Source organism: Zalophus californianus, chromosome 4 (assembly GCF_009762305.2).
Source record: "Zalophus californianus isolate mZalCal1 chromosome 4, mZalCal1.pri.v2, whole genome shotgun sequence".
Classification (NCBI taxonomy): Eukaryota; Metazoa; Chordata; class Mammalia; order Carnivora; family Otariidae; genus Zalophus; species Zalophus californianus.
In genome coordinates, this window is record NC_045598.1 from 48,480,227 (window position 1) to 48,493,935 (window position 13,709).

At 41.1% G+C, this 13,709-nt stretch overlaps 1 protein-coding gene across 1 annotated transcript in view; it reads right to left on the reverse strand.

Annotated features, from left to right (window-relative positions):
- LOC113926705 (cytochrome P450 2J2) overlaps nucleotides 1-12,595 on the reverse strand; it is a 33,863-nt gene extending 21,268 nt beyond the window's left edge. The window contains exon 1 of the mRNA XM_027601999.2: nucleotides 12,361-12,595. Within this exon, the coding sequence (XP_027457800.2) occupies nucleotides 12,361-12,586 (226 nt within the window). The 5' untranslated portion in view covers nucleotides 12,587-12,595. The remainder of the gene's footprint in view (nucleotides 1-12,360) is intronic.
- Between the last annotated feature and the right edge of the window lie 1,114 nt (nucleotides 12,596-13,709).

Genomic DNA, 13,709 nt, shown 5'->3' on the forward strand with positions numbered 1-13,709 from the left:
CTAGGAGAGTCTTATCTAAACTGGACCTTGAAAGATGAAGGAATGACTCAAGAAAGCAGGGAAGAGTGACTATTCCATGCAGAAAGCAGAGCACATGGAAAGGCAAAGGAAAAAACAACAACAACAACAACTTGTTATGTTCAACAATTCATCATTTGTTTTACAACACAGATAAGGCCACCCTCCTTTCTTTTCTTCATCTCCAGAGTACTCTCCAACTCCTTTTAGTGCCTGGCTTTGGCCTCCCCCATCTCCGTGAGATGGCCATCTTTGTCAAATCCAGGGAAACTGTTCAACCTTATCTTTCTTGATCTTTCAGCAGCACGAGGCATTTCTCTCCTGAAGCCCTCCCTTCCAGCGGTGCTCAGGACAGCACACCCTCCAGATTTTCCTCCTTCTCATATCTTTTGCGGGCTCATCTTCTTCTATCAAATTTTAAAATGATGGAGTTCTTCAAGATAAGGTATAAAGCCTCTTCTCTTCTTCCCTGAAACCCCATTCCTGGGAAATCTCAACTCCTAAAGTTTTAAATAACATCTATTGATAGTGACAACTTATTTCTGTCCCTGAGCTCCAGACACATATACACAACTGTTTGCCTGACTTTGCCCACTTAAACGCCTTTCAAACTCAGTATACCCATGATTGGACTCATGATGTTCTCCATACAACTCCACACCCAAGCCAAACGCTAAAACCTGTGCTCCTCCAAATATTCCTCCTTCCATCATCTACCCACTTGGGTGTCTCCCTCAGTACCTCATTCTGCTTTCCTTCTCCCTCTATTTGGGTCATCATATCTTATTGGATTTACCCCCCTGGATACTTTAAATTCATGTACCTTCACTGCTACTAGCCTGGTCTAGTCTACTCTATTGTCATTTCTTGCCATCTCCCTAGTCTAAGTTACAACCTTCTCTAACCTAAAATGCTACCATAGTCTCTTGTTCCCTGTATACCATCTTCTGCACTGCAACCTACATAAGTTTTTAAAATGTACAATGTAAATGTGGTGATTCCTTTCTCTCCTTAAAATCATTTAAGAGGTTCCATTGTTATTAACATAAAACCCAACACCCTTAACAAGAACTTGCATGAACAATTCTTGGCAAGCTCAGCAGCTTTATCTTCCTTTAGTTATCTCCATTTAATGCCTGTACTTGCCACACTGGCCACCTTTTACTTCCTCAAGTTCGTTGTCCTTTTTCCCACCTCAGGGACTTTTCCTGTTCTATTCCATCTGCCCGATTGCCTCTTCACTTTGTTAAATTGATTGCCATTTATTTACATTAGCTTTCTTTGAATCCCAGGACTAGATTAGATTCCCCCTAATAAATGCATCCTGCACATATCTTAATAAGACTAATGCTTTAAGTTATTAGAGCTAACTGATACTGTTTTTCTGAATAGAATATAAGTTACCTGAGGACATGGATTTTATCTGCACTACTCATGGTTGTGTGGGTAGAGTGCCTAGCACTGTGCTTCACATAATAAATGGAGTGAGTGGATGTAGAGTTGGAAGGTAAACTATTTCAAAAAGGAATTGGGAAGCACCTGAAAAAACGGTGCTTGGGTAGAGTACTAGATTTGAGTTATCCATTTAGATTTTTAAATGTTTACATTTATTTATTTATTTGTTTGTTTATTTGTAAATGGGGTTGCAAGCATGGACTTTTTAGCAAATCATAACTGTTGAAGTAGAAAAGAATGTCCCCTTCCTCAACATGTGTTAGATGACTGAAAATTCATGTCATAGTTGGGGCCAGTTACGCAGAAAAGCACTCTAGTTCTGGAGCTATGTGGGCACTTTAGCTCTATGGTTCGCTAGCTGTGGGTTCTTGGGAAAGTTGCTTCACTTTTTTTTTTTTTTTTTTGAGCCCCAGCTACAGAAAGAAAAGAATTATTCCTCCCTCAAAGGGTTTGGTGAGGAATAATAAAAGCAACAGTGTGAAAGGCACTTGGTTTTCTGGTACCTGGCACACAGCTGCTTGAGTCCCTGAGGAATGATTGGGCTTATGGCAACAGAGAGGATGAGAGCACATAGGTGATGTGCTGGAGGAAGGCACATGGACACTGGGTGCCATGTGAAGCACCTTTCACTGTTTATTTCATTTAAGCTCACAACCACCCAGTGGTATTATGATTTTCCTTGTCTTTCAGAAAGGAAACTGAGTCGTAGCCCAAGTAATGTCACCAAGGTGACAAGCTATTGAGTGGTGGAGGGAATTTGTCAGGCATTATGTGTGAGTTGTGGACAAAGACATGAGCCTGAGAGGGCACCAGGCCCTTAGAGTTTAGTGGGAGGGAAAGAAAGGGAGGGAGGGAGGGAGTGGGAGGGGAAGAATGGAAAAGTGTGTAGTGTGTCACAAGTATGCACAAATATGCAGGTATGTGCAAGTGGGTTGGATGAGTGAATGGCTACTAATCAAGGTATTTCCTGACTTGTTCATTCAAGAGATGACTCTGAGTAGATCCTACCCCTGCCTCTCGTCTACCCAGGCTGTGGCTAGTTGCAGGCAGTGGTACCAAGCAGAAGGGTTCCATTTCCTCCACATGTCTGTGGCCCCTCCTTCCCAATCCCTATGCATTCACGCTCCCCTTTGCTACTCTCAGGGCCTTGGACCCTCATCAGAGCAAATGCAATGGATCACACCAGTCTCCTTCCACCACCCTGCTCCCACATTAAAAACCAAGCCTGAACTCAATCCTTCCCTTGTCCTTTTAGCCCAGAGTCTTCCATCAATCTTTGTTCATCTCTAGCACAGTATGTCCTATCTTGCTGGAAAGGGTGGAGCCAAGATTTGCTTAGAAATGGCAGGAATGGGCCCATGAAAATCAAGCAAAAGCTTTTTGTTTGTTTGTTTGTTTCATCTTGCTGACTGCCTGGATGAATTTCTTAGGGCTTTATAAAAAGGATTTCTTGACTAATTTTGAATATTCAGAAAGGATTTTTTTTGAATGATTAAAAATCTCAGGTTAAGCTAAATGACTCCTAACTGACGATGTGCATATACAACCTAGAATCTCAGAATATATGACAATGTGCATATACAACCTAGAATCTTGTACTTGGCAGGGACATAGCACTCCACTAGTATTTACTGAAATGAACTCTTTCAGAGTTTCAGCTCTACCAGCTCTCTGCCCAGGTACGTTTCTAGTCCAGAAGAACTGGACCCGAAACTCTCACAGCATAGTCAACTGTAAACAGAGATAGGTCAAATGACCTCCCAGAGCACCCTCATTGACTATGGTGGTGTCTAACAGTTCTCGCATGCACTGTGCTCATCATCCTGCCGATCACTTTACAGGATGTAAATGTGACACACCAGGCATCTGAAGACGTCATAAAGTAGAGCATACTGTCCAATGTACAACAATAACCCAAGTCACTACAAAAATGAGAGAGCAAGAGACCAAAAGAGGTTAAAAATACGATGATTCAGGAGGCTAAAATAGGCTTAATATCAGAAAGGAAAATAGAAAAATAAAGAGAAAAGAATTCACACAGGAACTATAAAAGGTGGACAAAAGTAATAGGAGACAGGAAATTTAAGACAAATGGTCAAAATTCCAAATGTGGGATTAAGTACTTACATAATAAGGGAACAAAATTAATCTTGAGAATAAAGAAAAATTAGAAGGGAGGGTTAGTGAGACAAGAGCTTGAACCATGATACCCAAGAGACAGACAACTGGGAGACATTCCACTTCTAAGTTCTTAAACTCAAAAACCCACAGAACAAAGACACAAAGAGAGGAAAAGGAAAAGAGGAAAAGTGTAGCAATTCTCATTTCCTGGGCAGGAGGGGAGAAGGTTTGGTCCTCTGAACTCTGACCAGCCCTGAGCAGTGTGTGTGTGTGTGTGTGTGTGTGTGTGTGTGTGTGTGTGTGTGTGTGTGTGTGTGTGTATGCGTGCACATATCATTCTAATAGACAAAAAAATGCATGCCGTTTCTATATGTTACTAGGATTTAACATCTTTTCCCTAATATATATGTATAATATATTTTAAAAATTGTCTGTTTATGTCTTCTATTTTTTAATTGGGAAGTTCAACTTTTTACTCACTGGTAGGTAGAAGCTCTAATAAAAAGTTATGAATGGGAATATTTTTATTTTATTACACAGGAGTCTGGAGAGATATATACCAAATCCTATAGAGGAATTGCTCAGCATGTTTGGGGGGCTGGGTTGGCACAAGGAGGGGCAAGATTTTCTCCCTCTCACTCACTAGTTGTATTCTTAAATGTTTTCTTAATGTGTTTGTATTGCTTTTATTTCTTTTATTTACTTTTTTCTTTTTTAAATATTTTATTTATTTGTCAGAGAGAGAGAGAGAGCAGAAGCAGGGGGAACGGCAGGCAGAGGGAGAAGCAGGCTCCCTGCTGAGCAAGGAGCCTGATATGGGGCTTGATCCCAGGATCATGACCTGAGTCAAAGGCAGACGCTTAACTGGCTGAGCCACCCAGGTGCCCCTGTATTGCTTTTATAGTTCAAAAGTATTTCTATCTGATGAAGAAAGGAGAGAAAGAAGAAAGAAAAAGAAAGAAAGAAAGAAAGAAGAAAGAAAGAGAAAGAAAGAAAGAAAGAAAGAAAGAAAGAAAGAGAAAAGAAAGAAAGAAAGAAAGAAAGAAAGAAAAAGGAAGGAAGGAAGGAAGGAAGGAAGGAAGGAAGGAAGAAAGAAAGAAAGAAAGAAAGAAAGAAAGAAAGAAAGAAAGAAAGAAAGAAAGAAAGAAAGAAAGGAAGGAAGGAAAGAAAGGAAAGAAAGAAAGAGAAAGAAGAAAGAAAAAGAAAAGAAAAAAGAAAGAAAGAAAGAAACAGAAAAAGAAAGAAGAAAGGAAGGGAAGGGGGAAAGGAAAGGAAGGGAAAGGGGAAGGGAAGGGAAAGAAAACAGACCTAAGGAAATAAGGAATAAAGCATCATTAACAATGGTTCCTACTCTTTTCTGATCACAGAATCCTTTGAAAATCTAGTGTATGGCATGGATCTGCTCTTAAAGAAGCTCACAGTCTGGGGCGCCTGGGTGGCTCAGTCATTAAGCGTCTGCCTTCAGCTCAGGTCATGATCCTGGGGTCCTGGAATCAAGCCCCGCATCGAGCTCCGCATCGGGCTCCCTTCTCGGTGGGAGTCCTGCTTCTCCCTCTCTCACTTCGCCTCCTTGTGTTCCCTCTCTCCCTGTCTCTCTCTCTCTCTCTCTCTCTGTTACCCCTAGACCCTCTCTAAAGGAAATCCTAAATGATGTACTTCAAACAGAAGGATAGTGATCCCAATAAATAAATAAAATCTTTAAAAAAAAAAAAAGCCGCTCACAGTCTAATGGAGTATATGGAAAAATAATCAGTTCTTATTTTTACTATTCTGTACAATAAATCATTCAATGGGAAGGCAAGTTCAGAAGCACAAAGGGGGACCAGGCGCTAGGACGGGTTCCTGGGAAAAGTATCTCCTCCTTTGAGTAAGGAGATGGGAGACAAGGCTGGCAAGGTAATCTGAGCTAGATTGAGGAGAGTCTTCATGCCAGGTGAAATAGTTTCTGAAATTCCTGTTTTGTTTGTAATTAGAAGTCTGGAGATGTTTGACTAGGAGACATAATGTAAGTGAGTATTTAAGAGCTTGGATTGTGAAGTCCTACAAATCCGTTTGAATCCACTTGTGACTTTCTGTGTGATTGGGGGGCAAGTTATTTGCCTTCCCTGTGTCTCAGTTTCCAAATCTATAAAATGGAGGTTATGGCAGGATTAGCCCTAACACTAATATTAATCATAAAGTTATTTATTGTTATTGATATATTTGGGAGCATATTTTAGCAAAGGGACTCTGGTAAGATATTGACAAAGGAATGAAGGGGAAGAGGCCAGAGAGTGGGATAATGGAGCCCATCCAGCAAGGAGGCCAGACAGGGGATGCCTCATATGCAACAACAGTGGCTTTCCTTGAATTTCTTGCTATCAACTTTTAAAGAAGAGGGAAGAGTGGTATAGATATAGAAATAAGCATCAAATATGTGCTAGGCATCCTGGCAACAAATTGATATTCATGGGGTTATTTGATTCTTTTAACAATCCTGAAAGCATTTTCAGTTTTCAGAAAAGGAGGCACAGAGATTTAGCACATAGCTTGGGCACATAAAGTTTGGGCTCTTTCTAACTCTTTAGGTTTCATCCTTAAATGAAAGGATGAAGATACTCGCTCTTCTTCTGACAGCACTCCCTAAATATTAACGAGCCACATGACTTCCCAATCAAAAAAAAAAAACCTCATTCCCAGCTTCTCCAGGTGTAGCCAATGGTACAGGAGTAGTGGCGATGTGTGCACCTTCTGGGTCTCAGCCTTAAATGTAAGCTGCTTGCTCACCACCTTCCCTATTGCTCTTTCTGTGGAGCAGAACTCACACACGAAGGTGTTGCAGGACCAGAGCTCCAACATAGAAAGAACTGGAGTTTTTGGATGACCTCAAGGTATAAAGCAGCTTCTCGGTCCTGGACTTCCTGCCTACGTCTGAGCTCATTTGTGGGAGAAAGGTAAATTTCAACAGTTTTTTACACCATTGCATTTTGGGGTCTCTGTTATAAGCGCTTAATGTGTATCCTAACTAATACATTTCTCCACCTTATCTACCATTTTCCCACTTCGGTCCCATAAAGTTTTCTCTTACTTAGATAAATAGGTCATATAGCTATGATAGAGAGAGTTTAGAAAATAGGGGAAATAACACAAGAACGTTCCCTTCATGCCATTTAAACACGCTCGGTTCTTCACTGTGCTGCTGCCGTGTTGTAGTCATGCCACTTGTGCGTGGGTATTTAAAGTATTTAAAATAAAAAATTTAAAATATCCTGTTCCCTTAACTCCACTTAGCCACTTGCCTAACAGTCATTTAAAGCTCAGTCCAATTTATTCCAATATTCTACAAGAGGTTATCTCGAGGGCTTCCCATTCTCCATGATCCTATCTCCTGATACCTCATTTAGTTACCATGAGTCTACACCACACATTTCATCATACACTGTTTTGCACTGTGACTGTCCTGTGGTAAACACTTCATAAATGTGTGTTAAATAAATGAATTCATGAAGAAATCAATTATCCTCTATCATGAAAAGTCAAGTGGCATAAGTAGAGAATAGGTCTAAGAGTCAAAGAGTCCCGGATTCCAGTCCTTCTTTTGCTATTGTCTATGCTGAGTAACTCAAGCAAATGACTTTATTGTTTTCAGCCAGTTTCCTCAGTGGCAAAATGGAACCACCACCAGATAATACCTAGCTTCTGTGTCCTTTGTGAAGATTAGATGAAAATGAACATATAAATCCTGATACAAGACCTAGCAAATAGTTGGTACTTAATGTTTCCAAATTGCTAGAATATAAATTTCATTATAACTGAATGAACCATTTGACTCCATTTGTTTTACAACCAAAAATTTAAAAAATGCAAACCTATACGGAGCAAAATTTAACAGTCTGACTTGAGAAAACATCAGGCCACAGAGAAGATCCTAGCCTCAGTTTCATTACTAGCCAGTTTTATGACAGGCAAATCATTTACCCTTTCTAATTAGCTCTATCTTAATGGTAAAACAAAGGCACAGATCAAATTTCTGATTCCAGACAAGATTGAGTAAAAGCATTTCCATCTTACTCCTTCTACTAATCACGACCCTAATTAGCACAGGCAAAAATAACAAGAAAGTCCTGTTTTCTCTAGCTGAAGTGCCAGAAAAAGCCTGGCCTAATAGGACAGAGACTTTTTAACCTTTCTACTTCCCTGTTCTGGAGGCAACACCGTGAAAAAAGATGATTCTCCCCCACCCTAATGGGGGCTGCATCAGTGGAAAACATGGGTGGGAACTTGTCTTTACCTTACCTTTGTAGCAACAAGGTGATGCCCCTTGCCTGCCCAGTCTGTGAGCTGAACTGTAACCATCACCCCCAAACTGGAGGAGTTAAGAGGGGCAATTCTAATTTCTACCCTTCTACAGAAATAAGGAGACGTTTCTTCCCCATGGAGCAGATATGGATAGATCTCTGACTTCCATCCTCCCTGCAGTAAGGAAGAGGCTACTGTACCCAGGGCTGGTGGGAGTTGTCTTTTGTCCCCATTCTCATTCTCCCCAGCCTGCACTGATGAGAATGCAGGATGGAGTCCTCCGTGGCTGGATAACACATAAGTGGGGAAGACCAGAAGTGCTACAGAGGCTTTATAACTTAAACTGACATTTGAACCACTATCCACAAAAGTAAGCTTCTGACCACAAACAGGTTGACTCTCTGCCAAAATGGAAGAATTTATATGTCCCAAGTCATATAAAACACAAAATGTCCAGGATATATTCCAGAATTACTCACCTTACCAGGAGCCAAGAAAATCTCAGTTTGAATGAGTTGATACCAATACTGAGATGACACAGATTTGGGATTATAGGAATAAGATTTTAAATCAGCTATAACATGTTTCAATAAACAATTACAAATATTCTCAAAAAATTTGAAAATAGTTGGGGGCACCTTGGTGGCTCAGTTGGTTAAGCATCTGACTCTTGATTTCTGCTCAGGTCATGATCTCAGAGTCATGAGATTGAGCCCTGCAGTAAGTTCCACACTCACCGCAGAGTCTGCTTAGGATTCTCTCTCTCTCTCTCTCCCCCCGCTCTCTGCTCCCTCTGCTTCTCCCCACTCTCAAATAAATAAAATAAATCTTTAAAAAATTAAAAAAAATAGAAAATCTTACCAAAGAAATAAAAATATATATAAGAACCAAAGGGAAAAATTAAAACTTAAAAATATAATAACCCAAAGAAAAAACTTAATGGAGCAACTCAACAGCAGAATAGGAATGACAAAGGAACCAATGAAACTGAAGACAGATCAATAGACTGTATCCAATCTGAACAACACAGAGAAAATAGATTGAAAAAAACAAAACTGAGCCTCAGGGATCTATATTAGAATAACAAAAGATCCAACATTTGCACCATCACTGAACAAGAGTCCCAGAAAGAGAGGAAAAAGGATGTGGAATTGAAAAAATATTTGAAGAAATAACGGCTGAAAACTTCTCAAATTTGGTAAGAGATCAAACTACAGATCTAATAACCCAATAAGCTCAAAGAAATCAACACCAAGACATACCATAATCAAATCTTTGAAAACTAAAAAAACCTGGGGCACCTGGGTGGCTCAGTCCGTTAAGTGTCCGACTCTTGGTTTCAGCCCAGGTCATGATTTCTTGGTCATGATATCAAGCCCCAGGTCAGACTCTGCACTCAGCACGTTTCTGCTTCAGATTCTCTCTCTCTCTTTCAAATAACTAAATAAAATCTAAAAAAAAAAAAAAAGGCAAAAAAGTCTTGACATCAGGCAGAGAAAAACAACTTATTACTTATGGGGAGCAACAATTCAAATCACAGCAAATTTCTCATTTGAAACTACAGAGGCCAGAAAGAAGTGGTACAACATTTTAAAATGTTGAATGAAAGAAACTGTCAATCTAGAATTCTATATTAAGTGAAAATATACTTCAGAAATGAAGGCAAAATAAAGACATTCTTAGGTAAAGGAAAGTTAAGAAAAGTTTTTGCCAGCAGACCAGCTCTAAAAGAAGGGCTAAAGAAAGTTCCTCAGGTAGAAAGGAAGTGATATTGGTAGAAAATGTGGAACTTTGGGCATGAAGGAAGAGCAACATAAAGGGTAAATGGATAAATACAATAGATTATTTTCCTCTTGAATTAAAAAAAGTGTTTAACAGTTAAAAGCAAGTTTATAATATTGTCTGATGTGGTTCTCAATATATGTAGACATGATATTTAAGCAGGGAGGAGAGGATAAAAGTACGTAATGGTTGTAAAGTATCTATATTGTACTTGACATGGTAAAATGGTGATACTAGTAGATTGCGTTAAGCTATGTGTGCCTCTTATAATCCTTAGGCAGACACTTAAACACAATGGAGAGATATACTAAAAAACATTATAAATAAAATGGAATTCTTAAAAAAATGTTCAAGTGACCCACAGGAAGACAGAAAAGGAGAAATAGGAGAATAAAAAACAGAGGAGAAAAATAGAAAATAAATAATAAAATGGCAGACTTAAGTATTAACTTATTGATAATTACATTAAATATAATGATCTAAATCCACCAATTAAAAGACAGAGATTGGGATGTCAGGGTGGCTCAGTCGGTTAAGCATCTGCCTTCAGCTCGGGTCATGATCCTGGGGTCTGGGGATCGAGTCCCACATTGAGACTTGCTCAGTGGGGAGCGTGCCTCTTCCTCCACCTACTGCTCTCCTTGCTTGTTCTCTCTCTCTCTCTCTTTCAAATAAATAAATAAAATCTTAAAAAAATAAAAGAGATTGGCAGAATTAAAAAAAAAATGATCCTGGGGCGCCTGGGTGGCTCAGTTGGTTGAGCGACTGCTTTCGGCTCGGGTCATGATCCTGGAGTCCCGGGATCGAGTCCCACATTGGGCTCCCTGCTGAGCAGGGAGCCTGCTTCTTCCTCTGACCCTCTTCCCTCTCGTGCTCTCTATCTCTCATTCTCTCTCTCAAATAAATAAATAAAATCTTAAAAATAAATAAATAATAAAAATAAAAATACATGATCCACCTATATGCTGTCTGCAAGAATTTTGTTTCAAATATAATGATAAAAATAGGTTAAAAGTGAAAGAATAAAGTATATACCATGCAGATAATCATCAAAGAAGAGCTGGTGTGGCTGTATCACATCAGCTAAAGTTCAGGCAATGAAAATCACCAGGGATAAGGAGAGACAATATGTAGTAACAAAAGAGTCAATTCACCAAGATGATATAATAATTTTAATGTGTATCTTCCAAATAACAGAGATGACAAATACACAAAGGAAAAACTACCAGAACTGAATTGAGAAATAGACAAACCTGCAATTACAGTTGGAGATTTCAACATGCCTCTCCTAGTGATTGACAGAATCAACAGATAAGAGGTCAGATATAGAAGGGTATAGAACCAAAACAGCAGGATCATCCAATGAGATCTAATTGATATATATAGAACACTCAGCCCAACAATAGCAGAACACATACATTTTTTCAAGTATGCATGGAACTGTATCCTGGGTCATAAAACAAACCTTAACAAATTTCAAAGACCTGAAATTATACAGAATATGTCGTTTCACCACAGCGACATCAAACTGGAAATCATTAATTGAAGGAATGCAGGAAAATTTCCAAATACTTGGAAATTAAACAACATATTTCTTTCTTTTTTTTTAAAGATTTTATTTTTAAGTAATCTCTACACCCAACCTGGGGCTCGAACTCACAACCCCGACATCAAGAGTCGCACACTCCCCCAACAGAGCCAGCCAGAAGCCCCTAAACAACATATTTCTTAAACAAGGGTATAGGTTTAGGAGCCTAGCTTTAAAATTCTGTGACTAATCCTGTCATTTAGTGTTACCAACTGGGGGTTTCTCCAAACAAGTGATAAAACCTTCTCCATCTGTACTTGAGTATAGAAGCATGTTTTTAAAGTGCTCTAGGTACGTCTAGGAAAAGGGGAACTAATATTTGTTGCGCACCCACTAAAAGCCATGTTTGACCATTGATGGTTTTATTTAACCTTCACAGACACCTACCACCGTGTTGTCACTCAGCTAGGTAGTGACAGGTAGCAGAGGTACCTAGCTGAGTGACAGGAAGCCAGCTGAGGATTTTTAAGAGAGGGTTGGATGTTGGAGGGAATTTTAAGAAAATCAGAGGGGCCAGAGTTGGGAAACCCTGGTGGGACATGATTATAAAAAGGTGGAAAGAGGCTGAGTTAAGAAGAATTCCAAGTGGATCCCTAACTCTGGAAGGCAGTGGGAAAGCACTAAGAAAATTTAAGAAGAGGGACTTTTAAAACAAATTACTTTAGTGAGAGCAGATAGCAGGGAGAGGAGACTGAAAGGGAGGGGCTCAGCTACTGAAAAGTGGTGAGGATTTGGGTAGTACTGTTAACCATTTTACACTCAGGAAATACAGCCGAGAAGGTAAGTACAGCTTCCCAACAACCCCCCCCCCGACAAAAATATTAAAGAGGACAAAGTGATCATATTATCAATAGGATGTTCCAATAACATTTAACAAGATACACAATTAAATGGGTTAAAGAATGTAACATGTCTGGCACCCTTAAATAGTAAATAGTGAATAATATTTCACTTCTAGAAAGGGCGGGTGTAATCATGCCAGTTGACAGTGAAAAACTGAGGCTCAATCCAGGGTTTATCAAGGAACCTGCGTTAGCTGCACAGCCACCCAGCCTCCGGCCCTCGATCCCCGGGATGGCCCCTGTCCTGCAGGTCAGGGTCAGGGCACAGCCCTGCACCTTCGCCCGCTCCTACCCTCTGAATCGTCAGGTGCGACTGCTCAAAGTCCAGATGGAAGAAGTTGCCCACGAAGGGCAGGGGTAGGGGACCTGGCGGGTAGTTCTTTGGGCGCCGTCTTTTGAGGAAATCAGCAAAGAACAGAAAGGCGACGGCACCCAGCAGAAGGGTGCGGAGATGGAGCACTGCCCAGACGGCGGCCGTCAGGGAGCCCACCGCCGCAGGCATGGCTCTTCGGTCCTCTTCCTCGGCTGTGCTCTGAGTGGGCGACGTCCCTGCCTGTCCCTGCCTGTCCCTGCAGCTGAGCTCGCAGGACCGCCCACCTGCCCCGCCCAACTCGCCCCGCCCCTGTAGTCCCCACTCCGCCCCGCCCCTGCCGCCTTCCCCACTGCACACCGGGTGGGAACTCTGTCCCAGCTGTTCGCCCCGCCCGCCTCTCGCAGCGCCGAGTGAGCCTCCCTTTTCCCTCCTTCCTTTCCTGGACCCCAAACCCCACGCCAGCCAGGCTGCCCTCCAGAAGCCTGGCTCTGAATTCTTGGGAGGGCCCGTACGGGTCTTGGAAAAGGCCAGGCTAGAAGCGTTGTTCTTTTCTGTTTAGAAAGCTTGTCTCTGAGGCCACTGGGGCTCTTGGGTTTATGGTTTCGGTGCATCTCCGAGAGCACCACAAGCATTGGAGCTCTGTGTTTTTCAATCACCCTCTCATCCAACAGTTGGAATCTTGCCAGGTAAACAGTGATGCTAGCAGCAGCGCCAGGTGTTTCTCAGGCCCTTACCTAAACTCGCCTCTGTGCATGAATCATTTCATTCTGATAAAATTATGCAGGAAATGCTCTTCTTAGCTCCATCTCGCAGTTGAGGAAACTGAGACCTAGAGGTTAAGTGGCAAGTAGGTGGTGAATAAATAAATCCACCAGTCTGCAACACATCTTAACAAGATTCTGTGTTTGTAACTTTTTGAAGATTGAAAGGCATTATTTACATCAAGGGGCGCTTGGGTGGCTCAGTCGGTTAAACCACTGACTCTTGATTTCCCCTCAGGTCCTGATATCAGGGCTGGGCGTGGAGCCTGCTTAAGAGTCCCTCCCTCCCTCTTCCTCTGCCCCTGCCCTCTAAAATAATAATAATAATGTAAAAAAATTTTAATTAAAAAAAAAAGCATGACATCAAAGCCCCTAGCACTGAGCCTAGTCTTTAGCAGGTGCTTAATTAACATTGAAAGGAGATGTCTTAGTCCTTCTCCTTTTTGGTTTGCTGTGCGAGATTCCTCCTTTGAAGCCCCAAGACAGGGTTCGGGCCCCAGGTTCCAGCCTTCCATGCCATCCTGTGTCTCCCCATTTGTGAGATACTCAAA